The sequence below is a fragment of the Hesperophylax consimilis genome, chromosome 19, assembly GCF_061612785.1.
Source record: "Hesperophylax consimilis isolate HC1 chromosome 19, BYU_Hcon_1.0, whole genome shotgun sequence".
Classification (NCBI taxonomy): Eukaryota; Metazoa; Arthropoda; class Insecta; order Trichoptera; family Limnephilidae; genus Hesperophylax; species Hesperophylax consimilis.
In genome coordinates, this window is record NC_142854.1 from 18,147,606 (window position 1) to 18,166,006 (window position 18,401).

The 18,401-nt window shown below is 38.6% G+C and overlaps 1 protein-coding gene across 6 annotated transcripts; it reads right to left on the reverse strand.

The window, feature by feature from the left end:
• Positions 1-281: 281 nt before the first annotated feature.
• On the reverse strand, positions 282-18,342 carry LOC149414927 (uncharacterized). 6 transcript variants are annotated; one of them, XM_089643260.1, is made up of 8 exons: positions 18,290-18,339; positions 17,872-18,009; positions 16,834-16,852; positions 11,286-11,401; positions 6,471-6,539; positions 5,412-5,471; positions 5,235-5,312; positions 282-623 (listed from the first exon to the last, which is right to left on the reverse strand). In XM_089643260.1, the coding sequence occupies exons 2-8, from the start codon at positions 17,907-17,909 to the stop codon at positions 605-607; spliced, it is 399 nt and encodes a 132-aa protein (XP_089499386.1). In that variant the 5' UTR covers positions 17,910-18,009; positions 18,290-18,339; the 3' UTR covers positions 282-604. The 6 variants fall into 6 exon arrangements, with proteins under 6 accessions (XP_089499386.1, XP_089499385.1, XP_089499382.1 ...); XM_089643259.1 differs by lacking the exon at positions 16,834-16,852 and having other exon boundaries at positions 17,872-18,342; XM_089643256.1 differs by lacking the exons at positions 16,834-16,852; positions 17,872-18,009; positions 18,290-18,339 and adding an exon at positions 15,123-15,812.
• Between the last annotated feature and the right edge of the window lie 59 nt (positions 18,343-18,401).

Genomic DNA, 18,401 nt, shown 5'->3' on the forward strand with positions numbered 1-18,401 from the left:
TATCTAAAATTGCCTCCCCTCCATTCAACATCTCATCTCTTCTAAGTCTGAACTCGACTCCAATTTTCATTATAATTTTGAAATTTTCCCATTTAAATAATATTTAAATTCACCTTTCATTTCTCAATAATTTTAAATGATGGCCAAGAACACCCTTGAAGGGTGAAAGCCAGAAATAATGTTAAAAAAAAAAAATGGGTTAACTTAAATAAGTCAAATTTAATTTACTTTTTTCAGAATAATTAAAAAAAAACTTAAATAATACAATAATAAAGGCAATCGACACATAATATTTTATTCTGGAAACTTTTGGTACAAATTAAAATAGCGATGGTCCTAAAAAATATAATAAAAATGCATTGTTTTTAAATTTTAATCGCTATCCATTTCTAGTGCTAGAGCATCTTTTTTTAACAGGTCGTCATCGGTGTTTTTGCCCAATAATCCTTTAGAATCTAAGAACTTGGCGTATTGGTTGGGTATTTACATGAATTTCTTTGGCTTTTGCCGAAGTTGTTTCCAGGTTTGTTGTTTGTAGTTTCTTCTGGCCTTTGCCATAGCTTTGTAGTCGTTTCCGTATTTATCCATGAAATATGTGATGTGTTTAATGAGATTTGGGTAGCCTGGAAAGAACACAAAAAATGACATGATACATTAAAATTAAACTAATTACATAATACTAACCTCCCGGTTGTCAAAAAGGGTAACCAAAATCTATCTTCCATGCATCAGCCTAACCTTTGTTTTTTACTGCCTTAGCGTGCCAAGGGTAAAATGCCGAAGGGTCCGCTAACACTATTTTCTTAATGTGCTTATACAGGGTGCTTATACAACATTCATCGGAATAGAGCAGTTCCCTCTCGAAACACCATCCTTCGTTGGGTTGAATCACTTCGCAGGCGTGGTGAACTGATCAACAGAAGACCAAGAGGAGCTCCGCGAACATCCAAGAGCGCCTCCAGCACTGCATCAACGATTTCGGCCACCACATGCCTGATGTGATTTTCCACACTTGACTGTCTCAAATGCTATTTCCTCGCGAACCTGGTTCCATCAATAAATTTGTTTTTGAGTAAAAGTTAACTATTTTATGATTTTTTTAAAACCGTCCGTCCTCTCTGCCACACCCTGTATATTTATAAAAATTGTGAATAACTATCCTATGTATTTTCCTTAGAATGGCTACAGAAATGATAAAATAATCTAAACCAGTGGCTTCCCTCAAGGATCAGTTGGGTATATTTTGTACATCACAGATATGCATACCAGCTCGAGCTGTTTCACGGTATATTTTGTACATCACAGATATGCATACCGGCTCGAGCTGTTTCACAGTATATTTTGTACATCACAGATATGCATACCGGCTCGAGCTGTTTCACAGTATATTTTGTACATCACAGATATGCATACCGGCTCGAGCTGTTTCACAGTATATTTTGTACATCACAGATATGCATACCGGCTCGAGCTGTTTCACAGTATATTTTGTACATCACAGATATGCATACCGGCTCGAGCTGTTTCACAGTATATTTTGTACATCACAGATATGCATACCGGCTTGAGCTGTTTCACAGTATATTTTGTACATCACAGATATGCATACCGGCTCGAGCTACAAAATTGACTTATATATTATTAATTAAAAGTGGTGTATACAAAGTGTTATGGCGTCATTTTCATATAATTAAAATGACGTCACAAAGTTATTTTGCGATTATTGAAGAAGTAGTATTAGTTTCTTTATTTGGTTTCTGCTCTTCGGGTTTTGGCTCAAATAACCGGCCGTCCCAAGATAAACCTGTGTAGCAATTACGAGGAATCGACTGTAATTTTCTAAGCACTTTTGCACAGATAAAATAAATATTTTTGATAGTGATGAAACGTCAAGCTAGAAACATTATTTCGTTGCCAAGCAAGTAGTTTAGTCTGCTAGGAGCACTTTATGTCCAAAATACCATAAAATTGAGGCAAGTGTGGTGAGCTACTACCGTATCCGTTACGATAAATGGATAGAAGAACACCGCACAGTTACAATATTTCAACTGGAACTAAGTTGATGATTTAATACACAAGGGATAACTAGTGCTATAAAGAAGTGGACATATATTTTCATAAATAGATAAACTAGTCACATATAGGAATAAAATACAACCGATACAAAGTGTTTTTGGTAAAATTTTACCAACGACTACCCTTCTTCATAAGCATTTAAAAAAAAACATTTGGTTCAACTTAATGATAATAAACAACAACTTTATGCATTTATGATTATGGAAAATAGTACAATTTAATATTAATTTCGTAAAAATTATTACACTCGAAAATCTAATAACTGATGCACCATTTTGGAAGAAAATCGATTTGAATTAGATTGGCAATATCGGCAGTGCCTACAAACAAATGCTAATTTCCTATGTTCTTTGAAAATGCTGTGTCAGTTTGCAGATTTGGTAAATATACAGAAAATAGGCACGCGCTTAAGAGGAAGCTACAAGCCGAAAATGTGTATATTCTTGGTATACAAATATTGTAGGTAATAGGAATTAAAATCGCTTGACAAACGGAATCTAGAAAAATTCGATTTCAAGCACAAAACTGGTTTTTATTTATTTTGTAAATAATTTTATAAGAAAGCAAAAAAGTTAATCAAGTGAAACTGTCACAGATAATCTTAGTTATAATACTGTATTTTTTAAAGTTGTTTCCTTTACGCGTTCATTCATTTCTATTGAAAAAATTTTTTTTTTAGTAGTTTATATTTATATTTTTTATTGCGCAATTTATTATTTTATTTGTATTCTACTCAAGCGAAATGATAGGAAAACCTTAAATTAATAAAATCATATTTTTGGTATTCATAATGTACACCGATTCGTTATAAAGATTAATCAAAATAGTGATTTAGCATTAAGGGGAACGTTTACACTGCCAACTTCGGCCTATCGGATATAAAAATATAATATTGTGTATACCGCTCTAGTTAAACAAAACAGAGCTTTTAGTTTCATGCTTAAATAGTTGCACGAAGACGGTGAAATACCCTTTGGCTTAGTTCCGTAGCTATAGCGTTAGTAATAGTGTTAGTGGTATGTTATGGGTACCACACTCATTCTCTTAGTGTTATTATGCATAAGGTGGACAATAATTTTTATCAAATTTACGAAATTATAACTTTCAGTAAGGTCTGATTCATTCAACATCTATTCAAATTTATATTTAGCCAAACTTGATGATTTTAATAAGGTCTGGTCACCAAACACGGCCAAAGCCATTTCAAGCAATGTTTCAATTCTGAAAGGTGGTCGTCAGGGCGATACTGGGAGTATCTACTACTCTGGAACCTGTCACAAATATATAGTTTTTTAATGTGAATACTGCATAAGGATACGGATAAATTTGGAAACTGAAGCGCGAACCGTACCACGAATTACGGGAAAGGAATGAATCAACTGCAAGCGGCATATCGCGCCATTTGCGGTTTCTTCGTTTTTTTCCCATAAGTTGAGGTTGAGTTAGGCAGTTCGGCTCGCGGATGTATACGTAGCATAAAAGTCCCAACCAGTTGCGGCTTGTGACTTTTGGTTGTATTAGAGCGCTAATATTACAAAATATGAAAAAAAAATTATGAAGATTTTCAGGAAATTTCAGTTTGACTGTGCGCCGCACGGTCTCATAAATCTTTTGGGATCAAATCGCAATTTCTTCAAATCGGACACATATATACTTTATACATGACACACCTATTGATTAACCCTTACAGTGCCGAAAAGATCCGTGGCGCTTATAGGTAGGTGTGCGAAAAATGCTATAGACGCGGTAGCGCTCTTTTTGACAGTTCACTTTTGGCCCGATTTCACCAAAATGAAAATTCAACACATCTTTTAAAAGTAATATAGAGTCATTAAAAGTGGTGAAACAAAAACTAGGTTTAATAGTTACCTATGGAACCTTGTTTTTGTTTCATCACTTTTCATGACTTTATTACCACTTTTTGGAGGTGTGTTGAATTGAATTGTCATTTTGATGACATACCCGGTCACCATGCAGCAGTAAGGACAGTAGCTCTGTGAAAAGATCCAACCTGATTTGCTCATTGTGTTTGTGTAGGAAAACAATCTTCTACGTTTTCCATATATCTTCTGTAATTTTCTTGTCAATAAATATGTAGTATTTAATTTCTGTGCTTTTATTATCATAGTTTGAAACGTTCTGAAGCGAATGTTGTTAAAATTATGAAAATTAGTGTATTGTAACAGAAATAGCAAGTGTTTTTATTTTTTATATAAATTATCTGTAAAAATGCACTTTTTTACTAGCATTCTCAGCATATTTTGACAAAATATTTATGGCACTAAAAGGGTTAAAAAAAGATGAATCAGTTTAATTTGGTATTTTGGCCATAAATCCAAATCTAAATTTTGTATGAAACAGGCCGCGCAGCCGTTCCATTTAACACACTTCAAGCGGACCAAAACAAGGGTCCCATTCGAGAAAATGGATTTTGTATGAAACAGGCCGCGCAGCCGTTCCACTTAACACACTTCAAGCGGACCAAAACAAGGATCCCATTCGAGAAAATGGATTTTGTATGAAACAGGCCGCGCAGCCGTTCCATTTAACACACTTCAAGCGGACCAAAACAAGGGTCCCATTCGAGAAAATGGATTTTGTATGAAACAGGCCGCGCAGCCGTTCCATTTAACACACTTCAAGCGGACCAAAACAAGGGTCCCATTCGAGAAAATGGATTTTGTATGAAACAGGCCGCGCAGCCGTTCCATTTAACACACTTCAAGCGGACCAAAACAAGGGTCCCATTCAAGAAAATGGATTTTGTATGAAACAGATTTCTTTGGAAATAATACATATATTTACCCACACCCCAACTATAAAATGATTGTCTGAAATTAAAAACTACTTAAACTGAAGTCAGTGGTAGGACATTTAGTGGTGTTTTATTTGAAACAAATGTATGATTTTATCACATTACAAAAACAAATCGTTTTGACACAAATCTTAAAAAAAAAACTTCCGCATCTCCGGTGAGATATTGTGATTGTAAGCACTATTTTCCATAATCGTAAATGCAAAAAGTTATTGTTTATTGTCATTAAATTAAATCAAAGGTTTTTTTTTAATGCTGATTCCAAACGGTAGTAAGTCAAGTAAGGTAGTATTGTGTATTGACGATTCAACAAGTTATAACAATATGTTTTAAAAGTCGGTACCTTAATTTAGAGGTTTTTGGTGCTTTCGCTACTGTTTCCAGTTCCCGGACAACTTCTGGTTTGGCATCGGTGACGCATCTACCAGATGGCAGAAAAAGACAGGTTACAAAGGAGTTCTCAAAAGCAGGACAAAGGTTTCATAACACATAAACACATATGATATTGTGCAGTACTTACTTTGGTGGGGGCGAGACATTAGGATCTTCCTTTTCCTCCATCTCCGTCTTAATTTTCTTTCTGTAAATTTAATATCATTACACATAAGTTGGGTTGTTTCTGGTAACAAGTTTTATTTGTACAACATAAATCAACGGTTTCAAATAATTATAATAATGTAATGTGAAAGACTTAATTCCTGCACCATGATGCATATCTGATAAAGCAACATATTGAACCAAAATTGATGCTAATGATCGTTTGAATCGTTTGATCGGTTCAATTTGAAGTGTTAAATGGCGCTGAGGGAATTTGAAATAATAATAATATTTAATAAAATACTTTTTTGTTTTAAAACCACGATATTTATTAATTTAAGAACCGACCGGTTTCGCTTTACTTAAGCATCATCAGGGTACAAATTAATACTAAACAAGAAGTACATAATGTGTGTATATATATAACAAAATATAGAGGGAGACAACATGATACAAATATAAGCAACACAAAGACGGTCATAAAATACATTAACATAAGTGAACAAGTAATGGAAAAACCGCTAGATAATTATGTAGACTAATGGGTTATATCAATAAATCGGGAGAAACAAAGCATCAACTGGCATGGTGGTAAGGAGGTTAGGAGAACTGGGAATTTTTTTATGGGTTTATTGGAAACAGACCTAATATTGGACTACTTGATATGTCTAATTGATTATTAAGTATCTGACTTTTGGTTTTTACAGCTTTTTTAATTTCTAGTATGGCAATTAGTGTGGGAGAGTGAATGGGGAGGAGAGAAAGAAGGAAGGTATTCAGATCTCGACCAGGCCGTTCATTTTCTGTTGGAGCCTTTGCCCACATTTTAAGTAGAAGGGTTAATTCATGTCACCTTGGTTAAATATATTTTAATGGCCAATGGTAAAAGATACGGATGAAATGGTATCTCAATTATACAGCCAGTTTGAGAGTGAAATTTGTAACCGGTGATTTGATCTTTGCATCCATTTCTTGCAGTATTTTTATTGTATCATAATTGGCAACAAGGACTAAAACCACATTAGTTGGACATAATAATTACCTTGCTTCCTCCTGAATCTCCTCCCTCCTCTCCCTCCTTCTCTTTCTCCGCTCCTCCTTGCTGTCTTGTCTAGAATAAATGAAAAACATGAGCATTTACATAATATGGCAATTAGTGTGGGAGAGTAAATAGGGAGGAGAGAAAGAAGGAAGGTATTCATATTTGGTCACTAAATATACCTAGGTCTACCCCTAGAGCTGAGCGGAGTGACCTTCAGCTTGTGTCCAGGTATTACTAACATATGTATTTTACTATTTTTTATACTTGTTCAGCGTCCAAGGGTGACCTATTCTTACCCGTGTGCATTTAATGTGTGCATATGAATGTACATAGTACTAAATTTTGTAAATTTATATATTCAAGTCATCAAATTTTGAATAAGTTTGGATGTGTGTGAGTACATTGTACATCCGTTTGGGATTTTGATGATTTTCATATGTACTTTTATCATATTCATTTTGGAAATGGTTATGTAATTAACTGTTTTCAAGATGCACTTGCTAGTCCGGAATGGAGGGCGTATCTTCAAGATAGTTTATAGTAAAATACAGTTGGGTTTTATGTTTCGTCATCTTGTTCTGTTTCGTTATCTTGTTCTGTTTCTTTGTCTTGTTCTGTTTCATTATGCCCTTTGGGATGTTACATACTATAAGCTGGAGAAATAGTGCATTTTCAATTGCTAGGAACCATACAACATTTGTATTTCAAATGGGGAGACATTCTAAGAAATATAACGACAAAAACTCAAGCAAATCACTCGTAAACAGACAATAAGTACCACTATCACGTACTGTCAGAAGCCGGCTCGAAAATGGCAATACGCTTATGACGTCACACGAGATAGCCCCGCCCCAACATTTCCTTTTGGCGGTATTTCAAAAATGGTATTTTAGACTCGCTCTAGAAAATTTATTCGTCAACATAAAAATAAAATAAAAATTCCGTAATCATCGTAATTTTTTGTACCATGTTATTGCAAAAATGTTGTCATTATGTACCTGCTGACAAACTACATAAGTAATAACTACATATTCAATTTGGTAGGCGGGAATGGGTACCGCCGCCCTGGGAACCATTTATTGGATGACCAACACCTCTGCCACAGGTCACCCCAAGTGGTTCGCTACGTTTGGTGACTTAGCAGGGGTGCCCGGGTTCATGGGTTAAGGTTTGCCCAGGTCTTGGTGACGGGTGCGTCGGCCCACCTTCTGCGTGGCGGGCCGGTTGGGAGATGCTGGTTGAGGGAGACCCTTTACAACCGGTTACCGCTGTCCGGGCCGCTCGATAGTACAGGGGCCCGACCCTCAGGCTCACGACTAAGGGTGGGCTGCCCCATCAGCGAGTGAAAAAACCCCGCCACTGCTGTTGTGCCGGTTCGTGACCGGAGGGGACCCAGCAGCAGCGTTTGGGGTGCATTGGATGCCCTCTCCAGCCGGACTCTCCCAGCCTATCGCCTATCACCGCAGTGGGTGGGCTGGAACCAAACGCTCATCACTCCTGGACAGCCTGAACCCCAGATTCCTACCCACCCCTCATACCTTTCCTTTCCAGACCTTTCCTTTCAAAAAGAAAAAAAAAAAACTTAAAATTCTTGAACTTACAACACAACAATTTTAACATCGTTACAGCGGCGAGTAGCAGGCGTCCCCGGTGCGGGCCAAAACTGTTGGTAAATTTTGCCAACATTCGCGGCCTGCACACAAATTTAAATTCCGTCCATCACCATCTTTTGTCCCAACGTCCCAACCTTCTTTTCCTATCCGAAACTCAGATAGCCGAGCCGCCAGACTCCTCCTATCTGGACTGCCCGGGCTTTACCCTCGCAAGCAAATTCCGACTCAAAGGAGGAGTCTGCCTCTATAGTCGAGCTGACGTCAACTGTGTACGACTATTGAGTCTGGAAAACTCCAGATTCGACGTAATGTGGGTGCGCGTCAATCTTGCCAGTACGGCAAGATTCTACGCATGTCTATACCGCTCACCGAACCTTAGCGAATCAGACACTTCCGAACTCTTCAAACATTTGAGCGATACTATTGATGATCTCTTGCCCCGCTACCCTTCGGCCGAGTTTGTTGTTCTGGGGGATTTCAATGTTCATAACGAACCATGGTTGAAGTTCTCAGGCCCAACGGACTCGGCTGGCCGACAGGCGGAATCCTTTGCCATTTGCTACGGATTAGAGCAACTAGTTCAGGAGCCTACAACGGTTCCTGATGTCCAGACTCACCGCTCCAATCTGTTAGACCTGTTGTAATATGGCAATGAAATAACATTCAGTTGGTAACACTACATGAACAGGAAGTAGGTGTCAAAAGTATAAGTCTCTGTAATGGCTGTAATGTGTGTGCTCTGCTACAATAAACGTTATTTTGGTTAAAGATCACCATCTATTATTTATCAAGACTACAAGACCTATTCTTAACTACTGTGCCACACGGTTATAAGATTGACGTCACAGCGCCTCTGGGATCATCTGACCACTGCCTAGTGACGACATCAATCCCCGTTAGCCTCAGACCAACCAATGAGAGGCTGAGGAGAAAAGTGTGGCACTATAGGTCAGCAGATTGGTTCGGTGTGCGGGCCCATTTCAACGCTTTTCCGTGGTCAGCTGTTTGTTTTCGGACTTCGGACCCTTCAAGATGTGCCCAGGAGATTGGTGAAGTCATCAAATCGGAGATGGATGGCTTCATACAATCGACTACTAAAGAAACTGGTGTGGGCTCAAAGCCGTGGTTCAGTCGACAATGCTCCGAAGCAGTTCGATGAAAAAACGCGGCTTACCGAGCCTACAACACATCTCGAACGCCCGAAAGCAGATCAGCATACAACAAATCGGCAAAGGAATGCAAGAGAATCATTAATAGGTCAAAATTCGAACACGACCTGCAGATCAGCAAAAAGCTGGCTGCCTGCCCGCATGGCAGCATAGCATTCTGGTCGCTTGCGGGCTCAATAGGTCGAAATTTTTGCAAACCCAGTTTGCCACCTCTTACCAGACCTGACGGCTCACTAGCAAACACCGCCACCGAAAAGGCTAACCTATTAGGGAAAATGTTTGCGGAAAACTCGACCCTCGACGACGGAGGTGCTGTTCCGCCGTCGGTTCCTCACTGCAGCTTCTATATGAAAAAGCTGAGGATCCGGCATCGGGATGTACTCCACGTCATACGGGGGCTCGATGTTAATAAAGCTAGTGGACCTGATGGAATGCCTGCCCTGGTATTGCAGAGGTGTGCTGCGGAAATAGTTCCAGTTTTGACAAAGCTCTTCAAAATGTCCCTGAAGTGTGGCACTGTGCCCTCTGGTTGGAAAAAAGCGGTAATTCACCCTATTCCCAAGAAAGGTGACCGCTCCAACCCGGCCAACTACCGCCCCATAGCGATCACATCAGTTCTGTCCAAAGTGATGGAACGTGTGATCAACGACAAACTACTCACATACCTCGAGAAGAACAAAATTATCAACGACCGTCAATACGGATTCCTGCGGAACCGCTCGTGCGGTGATCTTCTCGCGTATGTGACGCATGTTTGGGGGCGGTGCCTGGAACGTCACGGTGAGACCCAAACGGTCGCACTAGACATATCCAAGGCCTTTGACCGGGTCTGGCACCGAGGACTTGTCAACAAATTGCATTCTTACGGACTTCCCGCATCCCTGTGTACGTGGATTGCTGACTTTTTAAGGGATAGGTCGATTCAAGCGGTTGCTGACGGTTTCACCTCTTCCTCGCACTCCATAAATGCTGGCGTCCCACAGGGATCGGTTCTGTCTCCGACTTTGTTTTTGTTGCACATCAATGACCTTTTGACATGTGCACCGATTCATTGTTACGCGGATGACAGTACAGTTCATGATAGCTTTTTGTTTGACAAGCCCCCAAAGGGCACACAAACTCCAACGGCTCGGAGGGCTTTGAAGCAGAGAATGGACGGTTATCTCGAGAGTATTTCCTCCTGGGGTAAAAATAATCTCGTCGAATTTAATGTTTCAAAGACCCAATCCTGTCTGATTACGTCTAAAAGGGATCCAAATGATAATCTAGTCTCCTTCAACGGAAGCAATCTTCCGAACAGGCCTTCCATTGATATGCTTGGTATAACTGTAAGTGACCAGCTCAGGTACGGGGGCTCCATCGAAGCCAGAGTAAAGTTGGCCTCTCAGAAGCTGGGCGTACTGTACAGGGCCCGCAGATACTTTAATAATACACAACTGCTGACCCTGTACAAATCGCAAGTGCGCCCTACTGTCGAATTTGGCAGCCATCTCTGGTCCGGAGCCCCTAAATACCTGAAAAAAACCCTAGACTCTGTGCAGAAACGGGCGGTCCGTTTGATAGATTCCCCAATCTTAACAGACGGACTGCAATCTTTAGAGCACAGGCGTCAGGTAGGTATGCTGTCCTTGTTCTACCGGTAATACAATGGAAGATGCTGAGGAACTAGCGTCATTGATCCCTTCGGCACCGGTGCGTAGTCGGGATACACGCCAAACGCGCGCCCAACATTTGTACACAGTTGACACTTGTCACATGAGAACGGGTCGCTTCTACGATTCGTTCTTAAGTTCAACAGCTCGGCTGTGGAACGAACTGCCGGCCTCTGTGTTTCCTCCCTCCTACAACATGGGACTCTTCAAGACCCATGTTCACTCCTTCCTCTCCACAAAAAGACCCTCCACACAGCATCCCCAAAGATGACATAGGCCCTGAGGGAAATTATTTTCTTCAGGGCCTCCTTTGTGGAGTAAATATAAAAAAAAGCAGGTTTGAATGTTAATAAATAAATAAAAAAAAATAATAATAATTACTTTGCTTCTTCCGGGGACTGCTGGCCACTCATTATATGAGAAAGCTCTCGGTGGAGGGCGGCCGCCACCTCGGGAGCAGCATCCAACAAGGACTCCCCAATCTGTCCAATCCGTTCCTGAGAACATAATTGATATCAAACTAGTTTAAAACATGACAATGTACTATTATTTGGAATTAATATGTTTTTTTTTTTTTTTTTTTTTAATGTTTTTTTTTTTTTTTATTTATTTCATATATATCCCGTTAAACTACGGTTAAGTAGTTTGTCAAACAGGATTTTTATAACAACTTTTTACAGATTACAACTTAGACCTTAATTTATACAATAACAATAAACTTACACATTAAATCGCCTAATACAAATTATTTCTACCTAGTAGCCACGTTTTCAGCAAATATCAGACTCTATTTGGAAATTCGCATTTCTTAATATTACCAGGTAGCATATTATATATTTTAGGCACATTATACTCAAGGGTTCGCTGTCCGTATTTATTATTATGTTTAGGTACAAGCATGCCTTCATTCTTTGTGAACCTAGTATTGTGCCCATGTTCAACTTTCCTCTTATACTCAGAGTCAGATATGTGCTGAATTAATATTTTATACCACAATAAGGCCTGCACCGGCAAAAATGTTAAATTTTGATACAAAAGTGAAATGTTTCGTCTTTGCGAAAAAATATTTTTTTTAACTAGTAATTTAACGATAGAATTTTGTATTGATTGTGCGTAATTTAAATTTGTTTTGCAAGAATGTCCCCAAGTGGTTATTCCATATCTTAAAGTTGATTCCGCGAGTGACATGTAAATAATTCTTAAGGTATTCACAGGAACGAAACACTTCAATTTGTATATTCTACCCACTATCGCCCGCAGCCGTTTACAAATTTTGTGTATTTGTATGTCCCATTTAAAGTAGCAATCAACAGTCACGCCCAAATAAACGTATTCGTTTACTAGCTCAATCGTTTCGCATGAGCAGGGCTGCACAATATTTTGATGGATGCAGGTAAAGTTATGAGAAATTATTTCAGGCATGATGGAAACTTTTGCATGTGGAGATCTTATGTGCATGAGTTTGGTTTTTTTTGTATTTATAATTAATCCTACGTCATGACACCATTTAATCAGAGATATAAAGTCTTCTTGCATATATTTAATCGCAGTATATAATTGTTCATCCGATATGACCAGTGCCGTGTCGTCAGCATATACAAAGTGTTTAACATGTGAGAATAGTTTACTCATTATTGATACAAATATTATATAGAGGGTGGGTCCCAAAATTGACCCCTGCGGGACACCGGCGTACATTTTTTTTTTCCCACTCAGTTTTTCAAATATTTTTACACAGATATGTCTATTAGATAGATAATTTTTAAATAAATTTAGTAGATTTCCTCTGATTCCTATTGCTTCGAGAATATTTAATAATTTTTGCAGATTAATTGTGTCAAACGCCTTGGAATTATCGATAAATAATACTAAAACATGCATTTTTTTATTTAATTCATTATTTACATAATTCGAGAAATCCTGTAATAATATTTCAGTACTCTTTTTCTTTTGAAAGCCATATTGATTTTTGTCTATAATGGAAAATTTCTGTAAGTATTTGTTTAATTTTAAAGAAATATATTTTTCAAAGATTTTTTCAAGTGCAGGCAAGATACTGATAGGTCGATAGTTCCCTATCTCTGAGTGTACTCCACCTTTGTAAATAGGTCTAATTATAGCACACTTTAGATCATCAGGTATTTCTGCTTGAGTAATAAGTCTATTTACTAAGTGCGTAATAATTGGGGCTAAAATATTTATATGTTTTTTTATGTCGTGCATTCTTATACTATCAATTGCAGCAGATTTTGAGTTTTTAATTTTTTTAACAATATTTGTTATCTCCGTGATAGTTGCTTTAGGTAGGTACATACTGTGAGGTAATTCTACTGTATCAATATTAGATGCTTTAAAATCACACTTGTGCAACATATGACATATAGTATCTGAAAAATAATTCACATATTGGTTAGTTACACTTTCCACTGTCTGATATTTTATCACATATCGCGAGATGACTTCATCACAATTGCTTTTAGTTTTTCTTCCTAAAATTTTATTTATCTCATCCCACGTTTTTTTAGTATTATTGAAACATGTTTTAAATTTATCTTTAAAAAAATATGATTTTTGTTTAGTAATTAGTTTGTTAACATTATTTCGAAAGGCCTTGTATTCATTTTCGTAATTTTTATTGGTTGGTGAATTCTTCCACCTTCGAAATAGCAAATCTCTTTTTTTAATTTTCTCTAAAATATCAGTAGTTATCCAATTTTTGATCCTGTTTGGTCTTTTATTCGGTTTTTTCAGGAATGATACTGTGCATCTTTCGTATAGGTTAATAAAATTGTTTTTAATTTTTTGATACAGTGTAATACTGTCTTGTTCATTAAGTAAGGAATTCCAATTTATTTTATGTATTTGGCTGTCTATACGTTTTTGGGACAAAACAATAATCTCCTTCGCAATGTTTAAAGGTTCCTTTTGCTCGTCATATTTAATATTAACTGCGACCATGTAATGATCTGCTATAGCAATCTCGCATACGCACGCTGATAACGCGTCCACTTGTTTATGTCCGTTATTGTACCTAACATAAATGTGATCGATGCATGAGCGTGTAACGCGTCCGTCTACAATTGCCTCTCTAGTCACGCCGTCTATACACTTGATTAAGTAATTGCTAGCTAGAATATTTTCATATGAGATTACAGCAGGATCTTGGTAATTCATCAAATTTAGATTAACATCCCCAAAGAACAAAACATTATCGAGAGGATCTATGAAACTTGTCAAAACAGATGTTATTTCCCCAATAAATGATTGTTTGCTAAGATTCGGCGGTCGATATATTGCTAAAATACTAATATGTTCTTTATTTGGAAGAGTAATTACACCGAATACATTTTCAAAATAAAACGATTCTAGTTGTTTTTGTTTGAATACAATATTATTCCGAACATATAGTAGAATGCCCCCACCTGACTTGTTAGTGCGGCAGTAGTTATAGCATGTGTAGCCCGGTATCTCATATAAATCAATAAGGTCAGTTTGTATGGAAGTTTCGCATAGCATTAAAATGTCTACAAACTCCCAGCAACTATTTAAGTATACATGTAATACATCCCAATATTTACATATTGATCTAATATTAACTTGGATGCAAATTAAATCTCCTATCTCACTTTTACGTTTCATTTTTACCCATTGATTCAAATTGTTTGTTCTTATAAAGTCCACTTCACAGTCATCTTGTATATAATTATTTAAAGCCATAGTGGATGGTTGTCCCTGCAAGTCCCTGGATAGTGCTGCTTGATAAGCTGGGCATTCCTTGTCTCCCGTCGGGTGGTCCGCGGCCTTACCGAACCTCGTGCATGTTGCACATACCGGCTTGGCTTCAGCGCTTGGGCACGATTCACGTCCGTGTCCTTCCTTGGCGCAGTGAGCGCATCTTGGTTTTTCCTTACAAAATTTGAATGAATGTCCAGTCATCTGGCAATTAGAGCACACAGTAAGCCCTATAAAATCTCGTACACGGCACACCGTCCAATCCACGAATACCCGTTCCTGTTCTACTAACAGATGACGTAGCTTAGCCGGAACCTCATACACTCGATGACAGGTTGAGCCAGATCGAGCGCCAGCCAAATGGCTGAGTCGGCAATTCGAAATCATCTCTCCAGTGTCCATTTGCTCCATGTTTGGAATTCCAGCTAAAGCGCTATTCAGGAAGCTCTCATCGGATAACTCTCTAGGTACATTGAAAAATATTACCTTGGGATGTCTTTTTGCTGGTAGTCGTGCGCTTAAAGTACTTGAATTCGTATTAGTGAGCGCAATTAATAATTTTTGTTGGTCTTCAACACTGGCAGTATGAATCGCTACTCCCTTATTTCGTATGTTTCTCATGCCGGTTACTCGGACACCTAAAGCTGAGGGCTTTAAAGTTTTTCTTACATTTTGTTTTGTTTCCTCGCTGTCTTTAATGCTATCCAGCTTAGGAAAAACGCATATAGTAGGCTTTGTAGGTCCTACTGCTTGTCCTGTACGAGTGATCGGCAATGGAGTCGCATCTTTAGTTTTTATTTTGGTGATGTCCGCAAATGACATGGTCGCCTCAGTAGCTTCAGCGACACGTCGCATCACAGGTCCTAGGTCCGCCTCTAGCTGCTGAATTTTCTCCGCGAGGTGACGGTTGCAGTCCTCAACCGAGCGTTTTTCCGCCTGGGCCACTTTCAAACCAGCCTGGGCAGTAGTCAGATCAGCTCTCAGTTTTTCTCTGTCCAATGTAAGTTGTGATACAGCACCAATTACGTAGGTTACGTTTCTGGCAATTTTTAGTTGCTGCTCCTTGCTTACCTTACATTGCTTTTCAGCTAAAGTGTCCTGCAATTCCTCCAGCTCCATCTGGACATCGCTTAGAGCTTCTTTCCCAGATCTAAAGTATTCTTCAGAATTGTCCGAATCCTCGTCCGAAATATCACCTAGTTCTAGCCTGGGACTGCTGCAGACTGCTGCTGGTGCCCGGGATCTCGGCGGCGGCGGTTGTGGGAGAGTGCGGGGGGGCGCGCATCGTCCGGTTGATCCATAGATGGAAGGTAATTCTGGAGTGGTCTTCTCTGCGTTATTGTTCACTTTGTAAACATATAACTATTATCCTCTACTAAGCACTAGTTAATAATATTATAAACTTCACTCGGTACAGCCGCGAAAACAAACGTCAACTGTCAAAAACTACCGCAAACATAAACGTCAAAATTAACACAAACAAGGAATCTAAAACTATGCTGAATTGACCGTGCCAGATTTCACTCGATGGGAAATGTTTTTTAACGTCTGGGTGGTCTCTTATTTACTAGATTAGAACTGACTTAAGTACTAAAACACTAACTTAAAGACCGGGTCCTTTGGACCGGGCCGAACTGTCACTTTCAAAAACACTAAACCAGGGGTGCTCAAACGGTCGATCGCGATCGACCGGTCGAGTACTTTTTGAGTCGATCTCGAGAAAATTTTCCCATTTTCCATGCCTTCTTTTTGAAGTGAAACTTCTTTAGGCGCGTAATGGATTTTCGATGGACGGAGTAAAACCGAGTCAGGATCGACACGAAAATGCGGGTACCCCCACCACCGCTCACCGTTCACTGTCCCTCTCTCACCATATGCGCTTGTTGAGGTGGGGGAGCCGCTCACGAACGTTCTCTCTCTTCTCTTCTTTCCTCTCTCTCAGACACCAGCGAACTGCGCCACGCCAAGCATCTGCTGCTTGGTTAGTATACTGCGTCGTGAGTGTAATACGAGTGAAATACGTAATTGATTGTGGTTCATACGGTTTAACAAAAGAAGTTTCACTTCTGTCTTGCGTAGGCTTGACACACCCACTTTTTTTTTATTATTTATTTGTAGCTTGTAAGACTGAGTTACTGAACGGAGTGTTCTGGAACAGCTGGCAAATTTCGTATTCCCAATGTTTGGGTCAACTTACTTGTGCGAGTCTGCATTTTCTGAAATGAAGATAATTAAGTCAAAATATCGCAATCGACTAACTGACGAACATATGTCATCGTGCTTGCGATTAGCACTCGGTAATTACGTACCATCATATAAAAAGTATGCTGAGGACATGCAGTGCCACGCTTCAACATCCAAAGTCATTATTTAGTTTAGAAACTAGAACTCGTTTGTTTTTTGTATGAACCAATAAACTTGCAATTTCGAATAAATATAAGTTTTTTCATCGACTTTTTAGTGCAGACCTTCACCTACCTTGACTAAAAAAATGCATATTGCGAACTAATTTCTGTCGTTCCTCCAAATTCTATGTGGATTCGTGGCCATGCAACTATGCAACGTCCCTATATATATACACTTATACCTGCGCCACCATACACCCTACCTACATAGACGACAATTCTGCATATGCACATACTTGCAGTCTATCAGAGTCGATCGATCGGAATCTAATAATATTGAGGTAGATCGCCAGCAGTTCAAGTTTGAGCACCCCTGCACTAAACCATATAATTACGTTGATTTTAAGTTTTAATATTATGAAACTGATAAATCGGCGGAAAGCCCTTGACTTTCTACGTCGATTGAGCACTTATTTTCTTAATGAAAAACGCTATTTTGATTTTTAGAGTTGAGAATTGCACGGAGTAAGTGTTATTGTGGCCGGTTTTCGGTTTGGGTAATCAAAACTGTTTGTGAAAAGGAAAAAGCAAATAACCCATATTTAAGAAATGAAAAGTCGTCAAACAACATTATATTTCAAAACATTGTTCTTATTGTCTATATTACCCTCCACACAGCATCCCCAAAGATGACATAGGCCCTGAGGGAAATTATTTTCTTCAGGGCCTCCTGTGTGGAGTTAATATTAAAAAAATATATATAATGAATAAAAAAGTGTTAATAATGCAAATTTTAAAATCTTATCAATTATATGGTGCCATTTGAGTAAAAGCCATTGGTAAAAAAGTAATTGGTAATTACTAAAAAAAAATTATTTCAATCAATTTACCTTTTCCTCCTGTGGATGCTGAGTCGACCTCTCGGCATCTCCAACCAACTCTCTCAGGGTTCTGAATTTTCGAATGTTATGATTCATACCTGCCCACATACTTTTACACATGTCGGCAGAGTATATGCTGAATGCCACCTATTAAATAGAAAATGTTAATAAAAACGTATGTATTGCTACGGGCAATGGAAAGCTTTCTAAATTCGTTGTAGGTAATATAATATATGGTACATAGATGCAATCAATTTGCACAGTGAACATTTCCTTCGATGGAAACTTGGACGCCAAACTATGCCACTGAAGACAGACAAAGTATGCTGAACAGTGTGGTAGAATCTGAGAACTATACAGTTTATTGTTCGAAACATAACAGTATGTTATTAATGTATATGATACGGTATAGAATGCAACAACATACCAAATTCCACGGCACTCGCGCCTCCCTCCACTTGTGTGCGTGGTTATCCAATGATGGGGGCGATGGGGCAAACTTTTTGATGCGTCTTAGCATTTTCAATTTGTCTTTTTTA

Excerpts from the sequence above, each read along its gene's own strand:
- LOC149414927 (XM_089643256.1), bottom strand. The coding sequence starts at position 15,755 with ATGGAGCTGGAGGAATTGCAGGACACTTTAGCTGAAAAGCAATGTAAG. Across the intron at positions 6,540-11,285 it reads CAGTCCCCGGAAGAAGCAAA|ACAAGACAGCAAGGAGGAGC; the intron begins GTAATTATTATT and ends CATTTATTCTAG. Across the intron at positions 5,313-5,411 it reads AATGTCTCGCCCCCACCAAA|ATGCGTCACCGATGCCAAAC; the intron begins GTAAGTACTGCA and ends GCCATCTGGTAG.